Source organism: Semicossyphus pulcher, unplaced genomic scaffold (genome assembly GCF_022749685.1).
Source record: "Semicossyphus pulcher isolate SPU_LCO1_2020_fin unplaced genomic scaffold, fSemPul1.0.p SCAF_25, whole genome shotgun sequence".
Lineage (NCBI taxonomy): Eukaryota > Metazoa > Chordata > Actinopteri > Labriformes > Labridae > Semicossyphus > Semicossyphus pulcher.
In genome coordinates this window covers 7,910,376-7,924,530 of record NW_027211699.1, presented here as the reverse complement: position 1 = coordinate 7,924,530, position 14,155 = coordinate 7,910,376, and the positions used below count along the sequence as shown (strand labels likewise).

Sequence of the window (14,155 nt, the reverse complement as noted above, 5' to 3'; positions counted from 1 at the left end):
TCTATGTCAAGCGTTCATTGAGCTAACTATGAGCCATTTATCCATTACTTTAATCTAACTTGTAAAATCATTTATCAATTACATTTAGGCAAATAAATAATGCATTTATTATGTTTAACTTACTATCTTAAACAATCTTATGCTATCTTAAAAAAGAGTGTCTAGAGCTGCTCTTTTTGTAAAGTGTCTTGAGATAACTTTGGTTATGATTTGGCACTATATAAATAAAAATGATTGATTGATTGACTATTGAGCTCTGCTCCCTTGCCAACACTCTCAATTGCAACATATGGTGTTCACCTGTTATGGCTGATTTGAGGGGTATATTCGGTATACACAGGGCTACAAGTATCCCTGGTAGCAATCACTAGTTTTTAAAAATGAATCCTTGTGCATGCAGGTGATCTAATCCAGGTTTTCTCTTCTCATTTACCAGCTGTCCAAGTGCACGTTCTTAAAGGAGACAAGACAGGCGAGTGGTGGAAGTTCACCGTCAACATCATCTCTGTCTACAAACAAGGCGAGCACCGCATCCGCCGCGGGGACCAGCCGCTGTGGGTGCGGGCCAAGGACGTGGCCTGCAAATGCCCAAAGATCAAACCTGGGAGGAAGTACCTGCTCCTGGGTACGGACGACGACTCCCCCGGACAGAGCGGCGTGGTGGCGGACAAGGGAAGCCTGCTCATCCCTTGGAAGGACCTGTGGGGTCGCCGGCTGAGGAAGTTCCAACAGCGTGACAAGAGGGGGAAGTGCTAAAAGTGGCTGGAGAGGAGAGAGATATTGAGGGTGAAGTGGAGGTAAATTAACGTCTTCACTGGGATGATCGAAGGAAGAGGAGAAGAATTAAAACAACTGGAAGAGAACAAGATAGAAAGACAACGGTGAATATTAGGAGAGATGTGGGAAGGACGGAGTGCTGCTGCTCTGAGTTGGAGCGAAGAGTTTAGTGTTTTTTAGGAACTTTTGTGAAGGAGCTCATTCTACAGTTGTTTGTCTCTGTCTTTCAAGGTTTGTTTTGTTGTGTAATTGCAGAGTTTGCACCTAATGTTACAGATATGTCATATTCTGACTACGTTACCCATGATGCCTTTGTTTTTTTTACAGTCCCTTGTTAAGTTGTTTTAAAGATCAATGCTACTTTATCCATTTTTGGATCTTAAGAGGATCTGCTCCCACTGTGCTGTATTAAGCATTGTATAGTTACATGAGACTGCATGGCGTTTACTGATTCACATGGCGGCCATTTTCCTCTGATGTCACGCTCAGGATGAAAAACTCAAATGCAGTTATAATGTTGGAAAGCTGTGTTCCAGGTTGTACATGTAATCATAGGCAATCTGAAACATCAGGGTATATTAAAGGTAAAACAACATATGCTAACCTATTAGCTAGCTCGAGTTAGCATTCAAACACTACCTTGCTAACGCTTGCATTTGATAGTGTTAGCATACGTGTGAATTCCAAAATTCTGTTACCACACTATTGTCATTGATCAAACAGTAATGTTAGCTAGGAAGTGGTTGAATGCTACCTTTAGCTGTTGTCTTACGGTAGCTAATGCCTATGTTCTTTTACCTTTAAATATGTCCCAATGTCCCTTCATAGTTTTGTCAGATTTCCTATTTAACGATTTGCAACCAGAAATACAGCGACATGACATTATTTTGTATCCCTTGAGATTAAGTTTTGAGCGTGACGAGAGGAAGAAGGCTGCCGTGTGAACATGATGCTTTGAGAGACGCCGTGTTTGATAAGTTGCTGCCAAAACTTCCAACAGAAAAATTGTGAAATTATTCAAAACTATGAAAATAAAATGGGTGCAATTCTGTCCGAGAGCTCCCCGCTCATATGCGAGTGTTACCTCAGTGAAAAAGCTGCCATATTGATCCTCAGCTCATTCTGTATAATGATCATATTTCATATTAGAAGCAAATCAGCGCTTATCGATGTATCAACAGTATGTTGTGGTTGTGACCTCTGCAATGTAAAGTAACCATACGTGCATACATAGACATTATTTTTTGTAGAGGATGCCGTAGCATCGGCTAGATGTAGAGTAGACATGTCAACCATGCACTTATTTTTACTAGTGAAAACTTTTAGAACATATGAGATATGTTCACAGATTTAGAGTGGCATCCAAAAAGAAAGAAAATCCCAATAAAGGCGCCGTATTAATGCAAAAAAAAAAGCTGTATAGTTCAATAATTCATGCCTCAGTCATGACTGGTGTTTCTGATTTCTGTTTAAACTTGTCACGGCTACAAATAAATCAGAGTTTATTTTCTAATAAATAATTAAATGTAAGTTTGATGTCCAAGAGAAAGAACCGATGAACCATTTCACCTCAATAAAAAAAAAGAGAATATCAACCTATCAACAATCCTCAAACCACTGACGTGATGCATGCTCACTACTTACTGTAGCTGACTGATAGCTAACAATGATTGTGAATTATGTACACATTTAATTTGTATACAGTATTCAGTGTTGTGGGAAAGTAACCTGTGGAGTGATTAAATATCACATGTTTATTGTACAGTGCGTTCAGCACGCTGTGTCAAACGTTTGTCGCCTCAAAGCGCCTTTTTGAGGACCACTATAAAGACTTGGTACACGGCAAACAGGCATGACCGGCTGTCTACATGTTATATAGATGTATAGTATTACTTTTGTATTTTTTGTTAAACATTAACTAGATCTATCTCCATGTGAACTTAACCAGAGTTTTTAAATACTAGAGGCCTAATAAAAAAAAGACAAATATCTGAATGTCAGAGAAAAACACACAAACATAAATACAAGGGTACACCTCCGTACTCTGTGCATCATACTGTATTTCTCTTAAAGCTACAGCGCACTTATTAAGTCTCAGTACCGACACACTTCAGCTCGTTTTGCAGGTGTTTGCAGAAAGGTACCAGACTCTCCATAAATATCACACCTGAATAATTATCTGTTTATACATTGGCTTGTAAATGTTGTTCAGCAGTGTCCATTGCAGAAAAAGGTTGTGTAATGTCTTGTAATACTAATATATTATGTTTATCACAAATGAATATATTTAATGACACATGAAACAATGTGGCTTTTGTGGTTTTTATTTGTTTTGATCTATTATTTTTTACTTTTTTTTGCATTGAATTGTAGATGGCTGTAATGAAAAGTATTGATACGTGTTTGGCTCTTGAACAGCCTGATAGAACTGAGAATTAATTCATCTGAAATAAAGCTGTTTAAAAAAAAGACGTTGAGGTTGATCCCAGCTGGAATATTTAACACCACATTTTTTAATCATAATGTTCACGGTTTCATTTAATGCCTACAGGAAGAGCAATGTGTTAATATGGGGTTATAAACTTCTCTTAACCCCACCCAACACCTCTCTGCTCATATTAAAGGGTCTATACTGTATATGCACACATTACATACATGCTTTTAACTACAATATACAGTATGAATCATTTAATTAGTTAATTATTTTAAAGCAGTGTGTGCATTATGAATTATATTAAAAGAAAGAGTGGTACAATTTTGTGCATGAAAGTGTTCACAGAATTTAGAGTAAAAAACAGAATATGCAACATAGAAAAAAAGGTGTGTTAATTTAACATGTTAAGTTCCTATTAAGTATTTTATTGATACTCTGTATAGAAATGATTTTAAAAGCTGTTATTTAAAGCTATAGAAAATTCTATCTGCTGAATTTCAATGTGCAGTTTAAAATGCAACAATTATGTAACGCTGTAATTTACAACTGCTTAAGAAACATTTTGTGAATGCTAACGTAAAAAAAAAATACACTCATTTGACTTTCAACTGATTTATGTCCGACGGCGTACTAGGGTCACTGAAAAAAAAAAAAAAAATAAAAAGAGTATTATTCCAAGAAAAAACTTGAAAATTCAAAGATTAAATTGGTAAATTTGTCAAAAAAAAAAAAGGCACATTTTTGAAAAAATAAAGTAATACATTTGTGAAAAACTAACACTCGGAAAATCGTCTTTTTTGAGGTGTTTAAAGTAGTTTTGAGTACTTTTTGTCCGTAATGCAGGTTTGTTTCCTATTAGTAGCTGTCGTAGGATAACTTCCATGTGTGATGGTAACCCTATGGGCAGCAGAGGGTCACTAAATCTTTCTCCACTATGAAGTCTGCTTCTTGTGCGCAGAGAAAATAGGCTAAATATGCGCCGCGCTACGTGCCATGCACACCTGTAAGCAGCAGTGCCAACAGGGCAGAGCGCTGAAGAGAAACAGGTGAATCTAGTTTCAAATTTATGCAAATTTATGACTTTAATCTCAAAATTTTGGGATTTTTTCTTGGAATATTTATTTTCTCCTGGCTTGTTTTTTTCTTTACATTGGCCCCAATACGCTGTTGTATTTATGTCATGTTGTAATGTTATATTTTCTTAAGTAAAGTATTTGAGAACCTTTTGAACCTCAGAAAACATGAGTTTTATAACGGGACGTTCTCGGTGTAACATAAGAAAATTTAAGCCAAAACAAAAACTGCTGCATCATTTGAGTTGGATCTTGTGCCTCTATAAACTTCACAGACAATAAACCTGGCTGTAAGATTTGCTCTCCTGCAGGCATATGACTAAAAGAGTGATATAATCCACAGCACAGATGTTATTGTTGTAGCTGGCAGGATTTGGCATCAGTGCATACCTGAACTTAATCCTTTGGGAGTTTTACACGAATCCTGAAGGTGCTCCAAATGAGCGTCCATCTGTCTCAGCTTTAGGACGGAGTATTGATAAACAGCTCCCACAATGCACTGTGCAAAATACTCCGAAGAGGCCAATAAATCATACAGTCACTGCTGAGTGTTTTAGCTGTGTTCCCCATTAATAAAAGGCTATCGGGAGTGACACCCTCAAAATCTCTTGTGTTGGTAATTGGAGGGAAGGAGAGGGAGGAAGATGCCCATGGTTTTTTTTGTTCTATGTAAGGGATAGTTTGGATAGAGATAGTTGGGGTTGTATGAGGTACTTATCAATAGTCAGTATATCACCTACGGTAGATGGAGGTCAGCATGGCCCCTGTTGGGGAAACCAGCTGTAGTACAGACAAGGAAGCTGAGCTAAGCTGGGTTTGGATCAAAATGTACTTAAATAAAAAGTCCCATTTAAAACAAAATTCACGCTTCACTTTTGAATCTTTTTATCGCTTCAGCTTGCAAAAGGTCAGCCCTTTAGTAGTGGTTGTAGCTGGGGCGGTTACAGGTTGCAATTTCTGATACTGGTTCCCATATGTTTTACAGTGATCAGCCTCGTCCTGTTCGATTGAACCATTTCAATTATTCAACCCTAAGCGCAGGGTATTAGCTCAGCAGCTGTTTGCATCTGCGGTTCGAGGAAGAGACAACAAATACAAGAAAATATGATGGAACAGACAAACTACCGTTCACAATGGGGACAAGAGGAAACTTAGACGGGCCCACACAGAGACAAGGAAAAGTTGTCTGTGAATGTTTGGTGAGTTGTTTCATTTGCCCTTTTCACACAAAATTTCAGGACAGTCTGCCCCTGAATTTTTCTGGAGTTGCCTTTTAACACATCCCTCAAAGTGGGAGATTTCCCCGTCGGACAGGGGGAGTCTCATGAGGCAGGACATAATGAAAAATTGCAGTCCGGAATGAGTCCGAAACCCTCACAGCTAGAAGCTCCTGAATCTCTTCATCTCTCCAGTTTGCAGACATCCTTGCTTTTGTCATCTTGTAAATGATCCTTCGTCTTTAACCTCGGATGTTTTTAATCATCCTGTTTATGTGTCGCTCTTGTGGTTTCACACCGGTCACATGATATAAACGTCATCACCTCGCCCACACGCTCACAGTGAATGTTCACACATCAGCTCACCGCAACTTCTTGCGGACATTTTACGAGGAGGCTGGCAGGAAAAAGTCAGCATAAAGTCGGGGTGAAAACTTCGGCACTTTGCGCTCACACAACAGGACAATATTGGGAAATTTTCGGGCAAGCAGTGTATTTATGAAAGAACAAATTCAAAGCCACATCTACAGCAGTAAATAGCTTAGCTACTGTGTCCGTACACCAGTCAGCTTGTTCAAACAGGGCCCCTGCTGACCGTCATCTACTGTACCTCACCTCAAAGAATCAGAAATATTCCTTAAACATGCCTGTTTAGGTTTCCTGGCTTCCCCAAAGAGGAGTTTAAATTGCCATTCAGAGCCTGCGAGGCATGAACAATCTCACTTCAGCTCAACAAGGGCGACTGTTACAGGAGCGTACTACAAGACTTTGATTTCTGTGGTGGTTTGGGCGGGATGGGAGAGGTGAAAAGAGATCTGGGCGTGTGTGAACTTCCCTCTCAGTATGCGCAAAGATGAAGCTGGAACAACAAACACACAGACATGATATTACCACTGTTATTTGGCTTTTATTCTACACAGAGCGACCTGAATGCAGAGGTCAGGTGTCCATCAGCAGCACAGACTCGGAACTTTCCACTCGGATGAATCCCCCGGTCACACTGCTGCCATTGTGTCTCTGTTAACAGCGAGAAAACTCCTCGGAAAACACGGTCAGACAAGCCGGTGCGGATGATGCGACACGCTGAGGGTGTCCTCGCTTTAGTGTGCGGGGCGGCCCTTTGACAGCTGCCAGGAAATGGAAACAGCAAGTGGTTGAGTGACATGGCTTTAACTCCCATGACATAAATTGTATATGATGGAAAAGGACCTGATTTCTTTGTCAGATTGAGCCCATAAAAACATTCAGAGGATTTGGATTTATTGCCTTTTCCTTATTGTTTCTTACCCCCCTGAAAGGTCAGCAGTGAGTGTTACGAGACCGCTGTGACTGCCCGAAATGTTGAAACAACATCACAGGAGGCTTTTTGTGACTTCCAAACATTTAGCTGCGTTTTATAACTCAGTGGGGAAACATGGAGTGTGCTCCCAGGTCCTTTAGACCCAAGGGGCCCCACATTTTAAAAACTGTTCAGCAGGACTACTTCACAGTATTTTCTTCTAACAGTCTAGAATAAACTTTCATTTGGAATTAAGTCCCGTCTCTCTGGAAGGATGGGACCTCTTTTGATATATTTTTTAAACAATTTATTTAGTTAATTTTTGTGCTCATGTCTCGAGCTAACGTGACGTTATTCCCTAGCTAACATCTGTAGTTAACATCACATTATTCCAAAGCCTACATCTCTAGCTAACCTAACGTTAACCCCTTGCTAACATCTCTATCTTACATTAAGTTAATCCCTGGCTAACATCTCTAGCTAACATTATTTAAATTCCTAGCTAACATCTCAAGCTAACATTACACTATTCACTAGCTAACATCTGTAGCTAACATTATGTTAATCTCGAGCTAACATCTCTAGCTAACATTACATTAATCCCTAGCTAACGTCTCTAACCAACACTATGTTAGCTAGATATTAACACCTTTCCTATGGTACCGCATAAAACTACTAAACAATACTAGATATACTTCAAACATTTCCTAGCTAACGGTATTAATGTAAGCCAGTAAGTGACTGAATGCTAACATTAGCTGTTGTCTGACTGTAGCTAACTGAAAATAGGGCCAGATTTTACTTATGGAAAGTAGCCACTGCTGTGTGATATGGACAATTGATTTAAAACTACTATGACTAAGTTACAGTAGGACTAAAATGACCTTTTAAATCAACAAAATCTTTCACTAACAACAACAACAACAAAACAAGCAGGGGTTTACTAAATATGATAAAAACTAACGAAGACTTATGACACACGAATAAGATAAGTTAAAAAAATTAACTTGACAATAACTCTAAAAATAAGATACATTAGAAAACATACATTAAAAAATAAACATTAGAGCCCTTAAAAAACTGTAAAAAGCAAAAGTAAAAAGGCTGTCTTCAAATTGTCCAGTAACAATCTAATTAGCAGGTAACTAGTGTACGGACAAGATATTCATTAACTTCAGTGTAAAAGAACAATGTGTTAACAACACATATTGGTGTTTTATCACACACGGGGAGACTAATTATTGAATGAGTGAGAGCTGAGAGCCTGTGATACTTAAGTGGATTAGTTGTTGGGGAAGAAGGAGGAACACAGAGGGGATCACAGAGACTGATTAGCATTAGCTAGCAGCCAGAGCATTAGTGCCACCACTTCTATAATATCTATTCGCAGACAAGGTGATTTAAGTCAGGTATCTTCAGTTATTTCATCATTTAAAGTTTGATTTTACAAATAAAAACTTCACTGTAAGGGGGAAAACTACAAACATTCATGCTTTTTGGTTTTGTGAAACCCACTTGGCCTCCTGCTCCTTCTTCTTAACCCCCCGTCAAACTGGAGCAGCTTCACAGATGCTGTTTTGTTTGCTCCTAAACACCCGACTAAACAGAGAACAAAATAACAGTGTGTTTTCTCAGCTGACTAAATGTATTTCCAAGCCCTGTTTACTTTGCTTCTCCAGAAGATGAAAAACAATCATATTCATTTACAAATGCAGATCACATTTCAACACATGCAAATTGCCAAAACATATCGCATAAACAATAATCAATACTGTCAAAATAAACCTCAGGAATTTGGCTTGATTTTGTCTCTCAGTTGGCAGCATGTCCTCACATCCAGCATGTCAAATACAACAGCTTGTTCTGTGGCTCTAAGCTTTAATAAACGGCGATCTAGCGTCAGTTTTAAATGTCCAGGGCTCCATGGTCGTGTTAGCAATAATAAATAGGGATATTATTACAAAATAAAGCCGTCAAATTAAGAATAATAAATACGAAACCTCCGGTTAGATTTTCTAAATGAAGCTTGCTGATATACATTTCACGTTTTGGGACCTATGGATGTTTAACAATCATTAGCACGTGGTTAAAATAGCACACATTGTTGCAGGTTGGTGAGGTCTCAGCACCAAATTATTTAGTTAAGTAGAATAAACATCACAGCTCGGGTTTTAAAGTGCGCCAATTTATATTTGCTCATAACAGAACTCTTCATTTTACCAACAGACTGTATAAAATGATGGACGACATGACAGCTGCCTAAAAGTGAGGCCAAACCCTCTCTATCGCCCCCTGCTGACTGGCTGCAGTATAGATCATAAAGCCCGCCTCCTTCATGTTAACAGATGGGACATGAGTCAAACTATAATATCAAAATACACGTCAAATACATTTTTCTCAAACATGGTTTCTGTCATTATAGTTAGTTCTTATCATGCTGATTTATGTCCAAGTGTTCATTTTTCTGACAAGTATGACAGACAGCTGTGAGGACAAATCTGGCTCCTGCATCCTATCAGTTCCGGATTAACAGAGTAGAGGAGGAACGGTGAGAGGAGGCGTAACTAAAACAATCACTACAGTCATTAAAGTTACATATCTGTGAACGTTAACCTCAGACCAACACAAAGAAGCTGTTCTGCGGTTAAACACGCGGGCGAGCGGGATCCTTGCTGTTTTTTCTGTAAGTTAAGTGTGTGTTTGGGTTGGCGGAAGTAGCTACGGTGGCGTCCCCCGGCGATCTCTACTGCGCAGATTCTGGCTCCAAAGGACGTCACCATCGCAAGATGGCAGCGCCTATCACGGGGGCTCTTTTAGCATCAATGGAGAGCAGTGTCGTCCATCTGAATATACAGTCATTGCTTTTAACAGGCAGAAACCTCAAACAAACCAACTAAGGCATCGTAGCTGATGTAGCTAACGTATGTAACACAACTAATGTACGTAATAGAACTTTCAAAGAAATCAACTTTGCCTCTTGGTTTCATGGGAATCTTATTCCTTATTTAGACACTGACCGAGCTTCACTACCTGTGAGTGAGAACGGGTCATTATTGGATAAATTGCGCGACACAAACATGCCCCCCTGATAAATGTTGTTCCCTGATTTCCGCTCTCCTTTTTTAGCACCGTCTTCCATCTTTTGCTTCCCAGCCTTCATTCGCAGTCAGGCCTCAGCCGAGCGGGGGAATGAGGCTCCATGAAACAAAGCGTGAAGCACCTTTGGAGATGGAGGCAGCGCTTAAAGAGGTCCTTCATACCAGCCCACGGTGTGACCGCTGCATACACACATACATGGGCAGCGAGACACATACATGTGCACACACACAAGCGCCCAAATGTATTACAGCTTTTGACACTTCAGAGCCCCTCGCCCCTTTTCTCACTCTTTCACTCTCCCTAACTGCCTCTCCATCTCCCCCTTTCTTGCGCTGCACATGGTTCAAAAGCTGTATTTCTGGCTTACTACATCGAAGCACAAAGGCTCTTCTTGTGCATCCTGGAGAAGCCCCACTAGAGAGGCCTCCATCCCATCCCGGAGAGGAGAGTCAGTCCTCTTTTTTCTCATTACCATTTCCATACAGGATTAAGCCACTTGGCTTTTGGATGGTGTGTACTATATTTTTCACCCACCCCACCCGCCCCGCTGCATTCACGAGGTCTGAGTTAAATGATCACTTAGACAATCGGCTCATAAACGAGCTCTTTTTAATGCCCATTCACGCACGCTGCCGGGTCCAGAGGACGCCCGAGTGGATGGATCTCATTGGAGGCCGCAGCGTGAGGAGGGTCCTTCAGTTGCCTCACAGTAGCTCCCTGTTTTCACCCTGCGGGCTCTAACGGGGACACCAAACAAAGTTTAACACACGCTAAAAGCAATTTGACGCTTTAAGTTATATTTAAATGTGACTTCAATAGTTAAGATTTTCTTTAAATCAAGACCCATTTGCTCGCTGACGTTGATTATAACAGTAATATACCACGAGAGAGGATGTAACTGGCTATGGAGTAAAAGATTTAGGAATTACAGATAAGGCATCTCTTTCTGGATTTTATAGAAAACTTCCACAGACTGTTCAGTCTAACTGCAGGGAGGACGTGTTGTCTATATCAGTGGCTCTCCAGCGGGGGGTCGGGACTCCCGATGGGGTCCTGAGATGATTTCAGGGGGTCGCCAGACGGTTGTGGAGAAAAAATCTGACATATTTGATATAAAATAAGACATTCCAGACTGGGGTATTTTTTTTTACATTACCTGTGCCAGTGATATGATTTGCCTTGAATAGATTTTTTTAGTGTGTTTGTGGGAGTCAAAGTGTGCATGCATGAGTCATGACTGGACACAAAAAACGGGCGTAACTGAGCACTGTCTTGTTCTGAGAACGCTGTGAGAACGTTACGTGCGATGTTCTGGTAATGTTTTGAGCGTGAAGTTTTTATTTGGTTCCCAGAATGTTCCTTTTAATAGCAGGAGAACATTCTCTGAGAACATTTTCAGAAAGTTGCAACGAGAATGTTCAAATCACATTTCAGGAACGTTTTATAAATCACATTCTCAAAGCTCAGGCCGAACTAACATCCTGGAAAGATCCTCAGGATGTTGCAGTGAGCATGTTCTACCTTTGTTTTTATGTAACATTGAGCAAATGTTTTATAAAAGGCGTTCTGACATCTTCAATAACATCCTGTAAATATCTTCACAATGTTGCAGTTAAAACGTTTTGTCTTAGTTTAAGTTTTAACGTTACAAGAACTTTATTTGAAATGATAAACATCCTTAAAACGTTCTTTGAATATTAGATTAAAACGTTTTCTCTCAAACATAATTAGAAGTTGTAGGTAATGTTAGCCGACGTTATGGGAATGGTCCCTGCTAGCTGGGATAGCCAATTGCTAGTCTTGCTAGTTGTCACACAGAACAACTATGGAGCGATGGCTTCTCAGAAAAAGTGTTCCAGCTCAAGACTGGGGCCAACAGGAGGCGTCTCAAAGTGGGTCACCTAAAAGTCCGACAGCAGCACCGACTGAGAAACACAAGGCGCCTGCGGTTCCAACAGAGCCCCGAGCTCCCAACAAGCTTCAGAAATATCACACTGACTTTCTGCAGGGTGTCTCTGCGTGTACAGATGGAGCTGGAGCTGTGCAGGGGACCAGAAAAGGACTGAAGGCCAACGCTTTGGAAGTTGCTCTGCATGCGACGGGGGTGGGGTGCGGGGGTCGCGACTCTTAAAGGTTGAGAACCACTGGTCTATATGACCCTTGTGTCATGTCTGCACCTCAGTTAAGTTTTGTTTTTTGTTCCCTCATGTATCATGTCTCGAGTTTCCTGTTTTATTTTGAAGATCACTCACCCTTGTCTCTGTGTCAGATCTGTGTCCTGTCCTTTCCCCGTCGTGTGCTCACCTGCTCCTCAGCTGAGTCTAATCACTCCTCATTACCTCTTCTATTTAAACATCATGTCTCGTCTCCAGTTTGTTGTACCTTGTCGTCACGTTCCAGCATTCTCACAGCGTTCTGATTCACGTAAGCCTCGACCTCGTTTGTTTTCTGACATGCCTCTTGCCTCACGATTTGGACACGGTTGCCTTGTAGGATTGATTACCTGTGTACCGAACTTTGCCTGTTATTAAACCTTTGATTAAATCGGCTCCTGAGTCGAGTCGGTTCGAGTTCTTGCCACCTTGAGGTTAGAATTCTCCCTGTGTCTCTGGGTCAGTTACTTTATTTTGTTTTCATTGCAGCTTTGTTTGTCTTATTACATTTGGATCTTTTTATTACCTGTTGTCAAGCAGGGCTGCAAAATAAATCACAATTTCACCGTTATCACAATATGAGCATTTGCAATAAACGCATCACAAAAGAATTCATCGCACTGAATCAAAAACAACAGGCCGTGCTTTCTCAGCCAGCATGTGAAAATTTGACCTTCTGGATGGAGCCCTGGGTGTAATGTCGGTGCTTTCACATCATTATGTTGCGATCAGATGAAGCCAAAGCAGCTACCAGCTACCCTCAGATTAACTGGTGTCAATTTAGTGGTGAGAAAACAAGCAGAGCAGCAGACAGACGTAGATATGAAGAGTTGAAGCTAAAATGCACTCTAGTATTTGTATATTTATCGTTATGGGAGTGCAGGCCTATTTTATATTACAGTGTTACAATTTCATTTAGCAGACGCTTTTGTACAAAGCGACGTAAATCTGAGAGTTAAAACAACATGAGCGACGATCGAGACAGGAGGGAACGAAGTCAGGAAGAGCCAACAAACAGCTCCAAGAGCGATCGGACACTGGTGCTGACAGGCAGTGTAACAATCATCATCAGCAACATCAACAAGATCAGTATAGTCATCATCATCATGAAAATCCTAGTCAGCATAAATCCTCGATGTCATCATCATCAATATGATTAAGGTCAGAGGTCATAAAGAGCTGGGTCTTTAGCTTCTTCTTAAAGGTGAAAGGTGACTCTGCAGACCGAGTGGAGTTTGGTAGCTCGTTCCACCACCATATTATAAATTATTAAACTCTTATGTCGTGTATTTTACATTTATGTTCAGAATTGAAAGAGCTAAATGAAAGACACAAAAAATCCAGACACATTTTTTCAGTCTGCATGTCTCTCTCTCTCTCTGTGATTATCTGACACTTTAACACCTCCACCTCCCTGTACGGTGTGTTTATGTCTATAGTTTATTATCATTTCTGGAAGTAAATTTTTCTATCTTCTACAGTTAGAGTATATTCACTGTGTATTTATTTATCTTTCTAGTGCTATATTCTTTTATATAACCTGCTGCTGCTGTTACATCACAAGATTCTTTCTTATTGTTCGTCTGCATTCCTGCATTGGACTCAAATGACAAACTTTAGACGAGGAATTCACGTGTAATAATGCCGCATGTGGTCCACCTCTACTGTCTGTAGTTTAATAACATTACTGCTCACTCTTACACACTTACATCAGAGCAACATGGGAAACAAGCATGTCCTACTGCAGCCAGTTTAACTCAAACTGCATTAAATAAAAGAATCCAGAACATGTCAGAATGTTATTTGTGTTTTTTTGGTCTTTAAATCAGTATTATTGTTAATTGAGTAAATATAGACGGAGATGTGTAGAAAGTTTCCTCCTCCCTGCTCGCCTGTTTGTCCCTCTCCTGTCTCTCCTCCTCCCTCCTTCCTCCTCGTCCCAACACATTAATATCTGAAAGTGTTGGCTCGCTCCAAAAACACTCATGGACTAAACAAAGTGCAGAGTGACTTCAGGGTCTGGGATCTTCAAATAAACCCTGCCTGGGTGTCATGGGGACCAGGAAGTGGAATTAACTGCTATATTAGCTGACCTTCATCTTGTTGTTTGTCCCGACCTGCCT

General features: G+C 40.4%; 1 protein-coding gene across 1 annotated transcript in view; it reads left to right on the top strand.

Annotated features, from left to right (window-relative positions):
- ntn1b (netrin 1b) overlaps positions 1 to 3,205 on the top strand; it is a 51,222-nt gene extending 48,017 nt beyond the window's left edge. The window contains exon 6 of the mRNA XM_069676362.1: positions 437 to 3,205. Coding sequence (XP_069532463.1) covers positions 437 to 756 — 320 coding nt within the window. The 3' untranslated portion in view covers positions 757 to 3,205. The remainder of the gene's footprint in view (positions 1 to 436) is intronic.
- Positions 3,206 to 14,155: the final 10,950 nt, after the last annotated feature.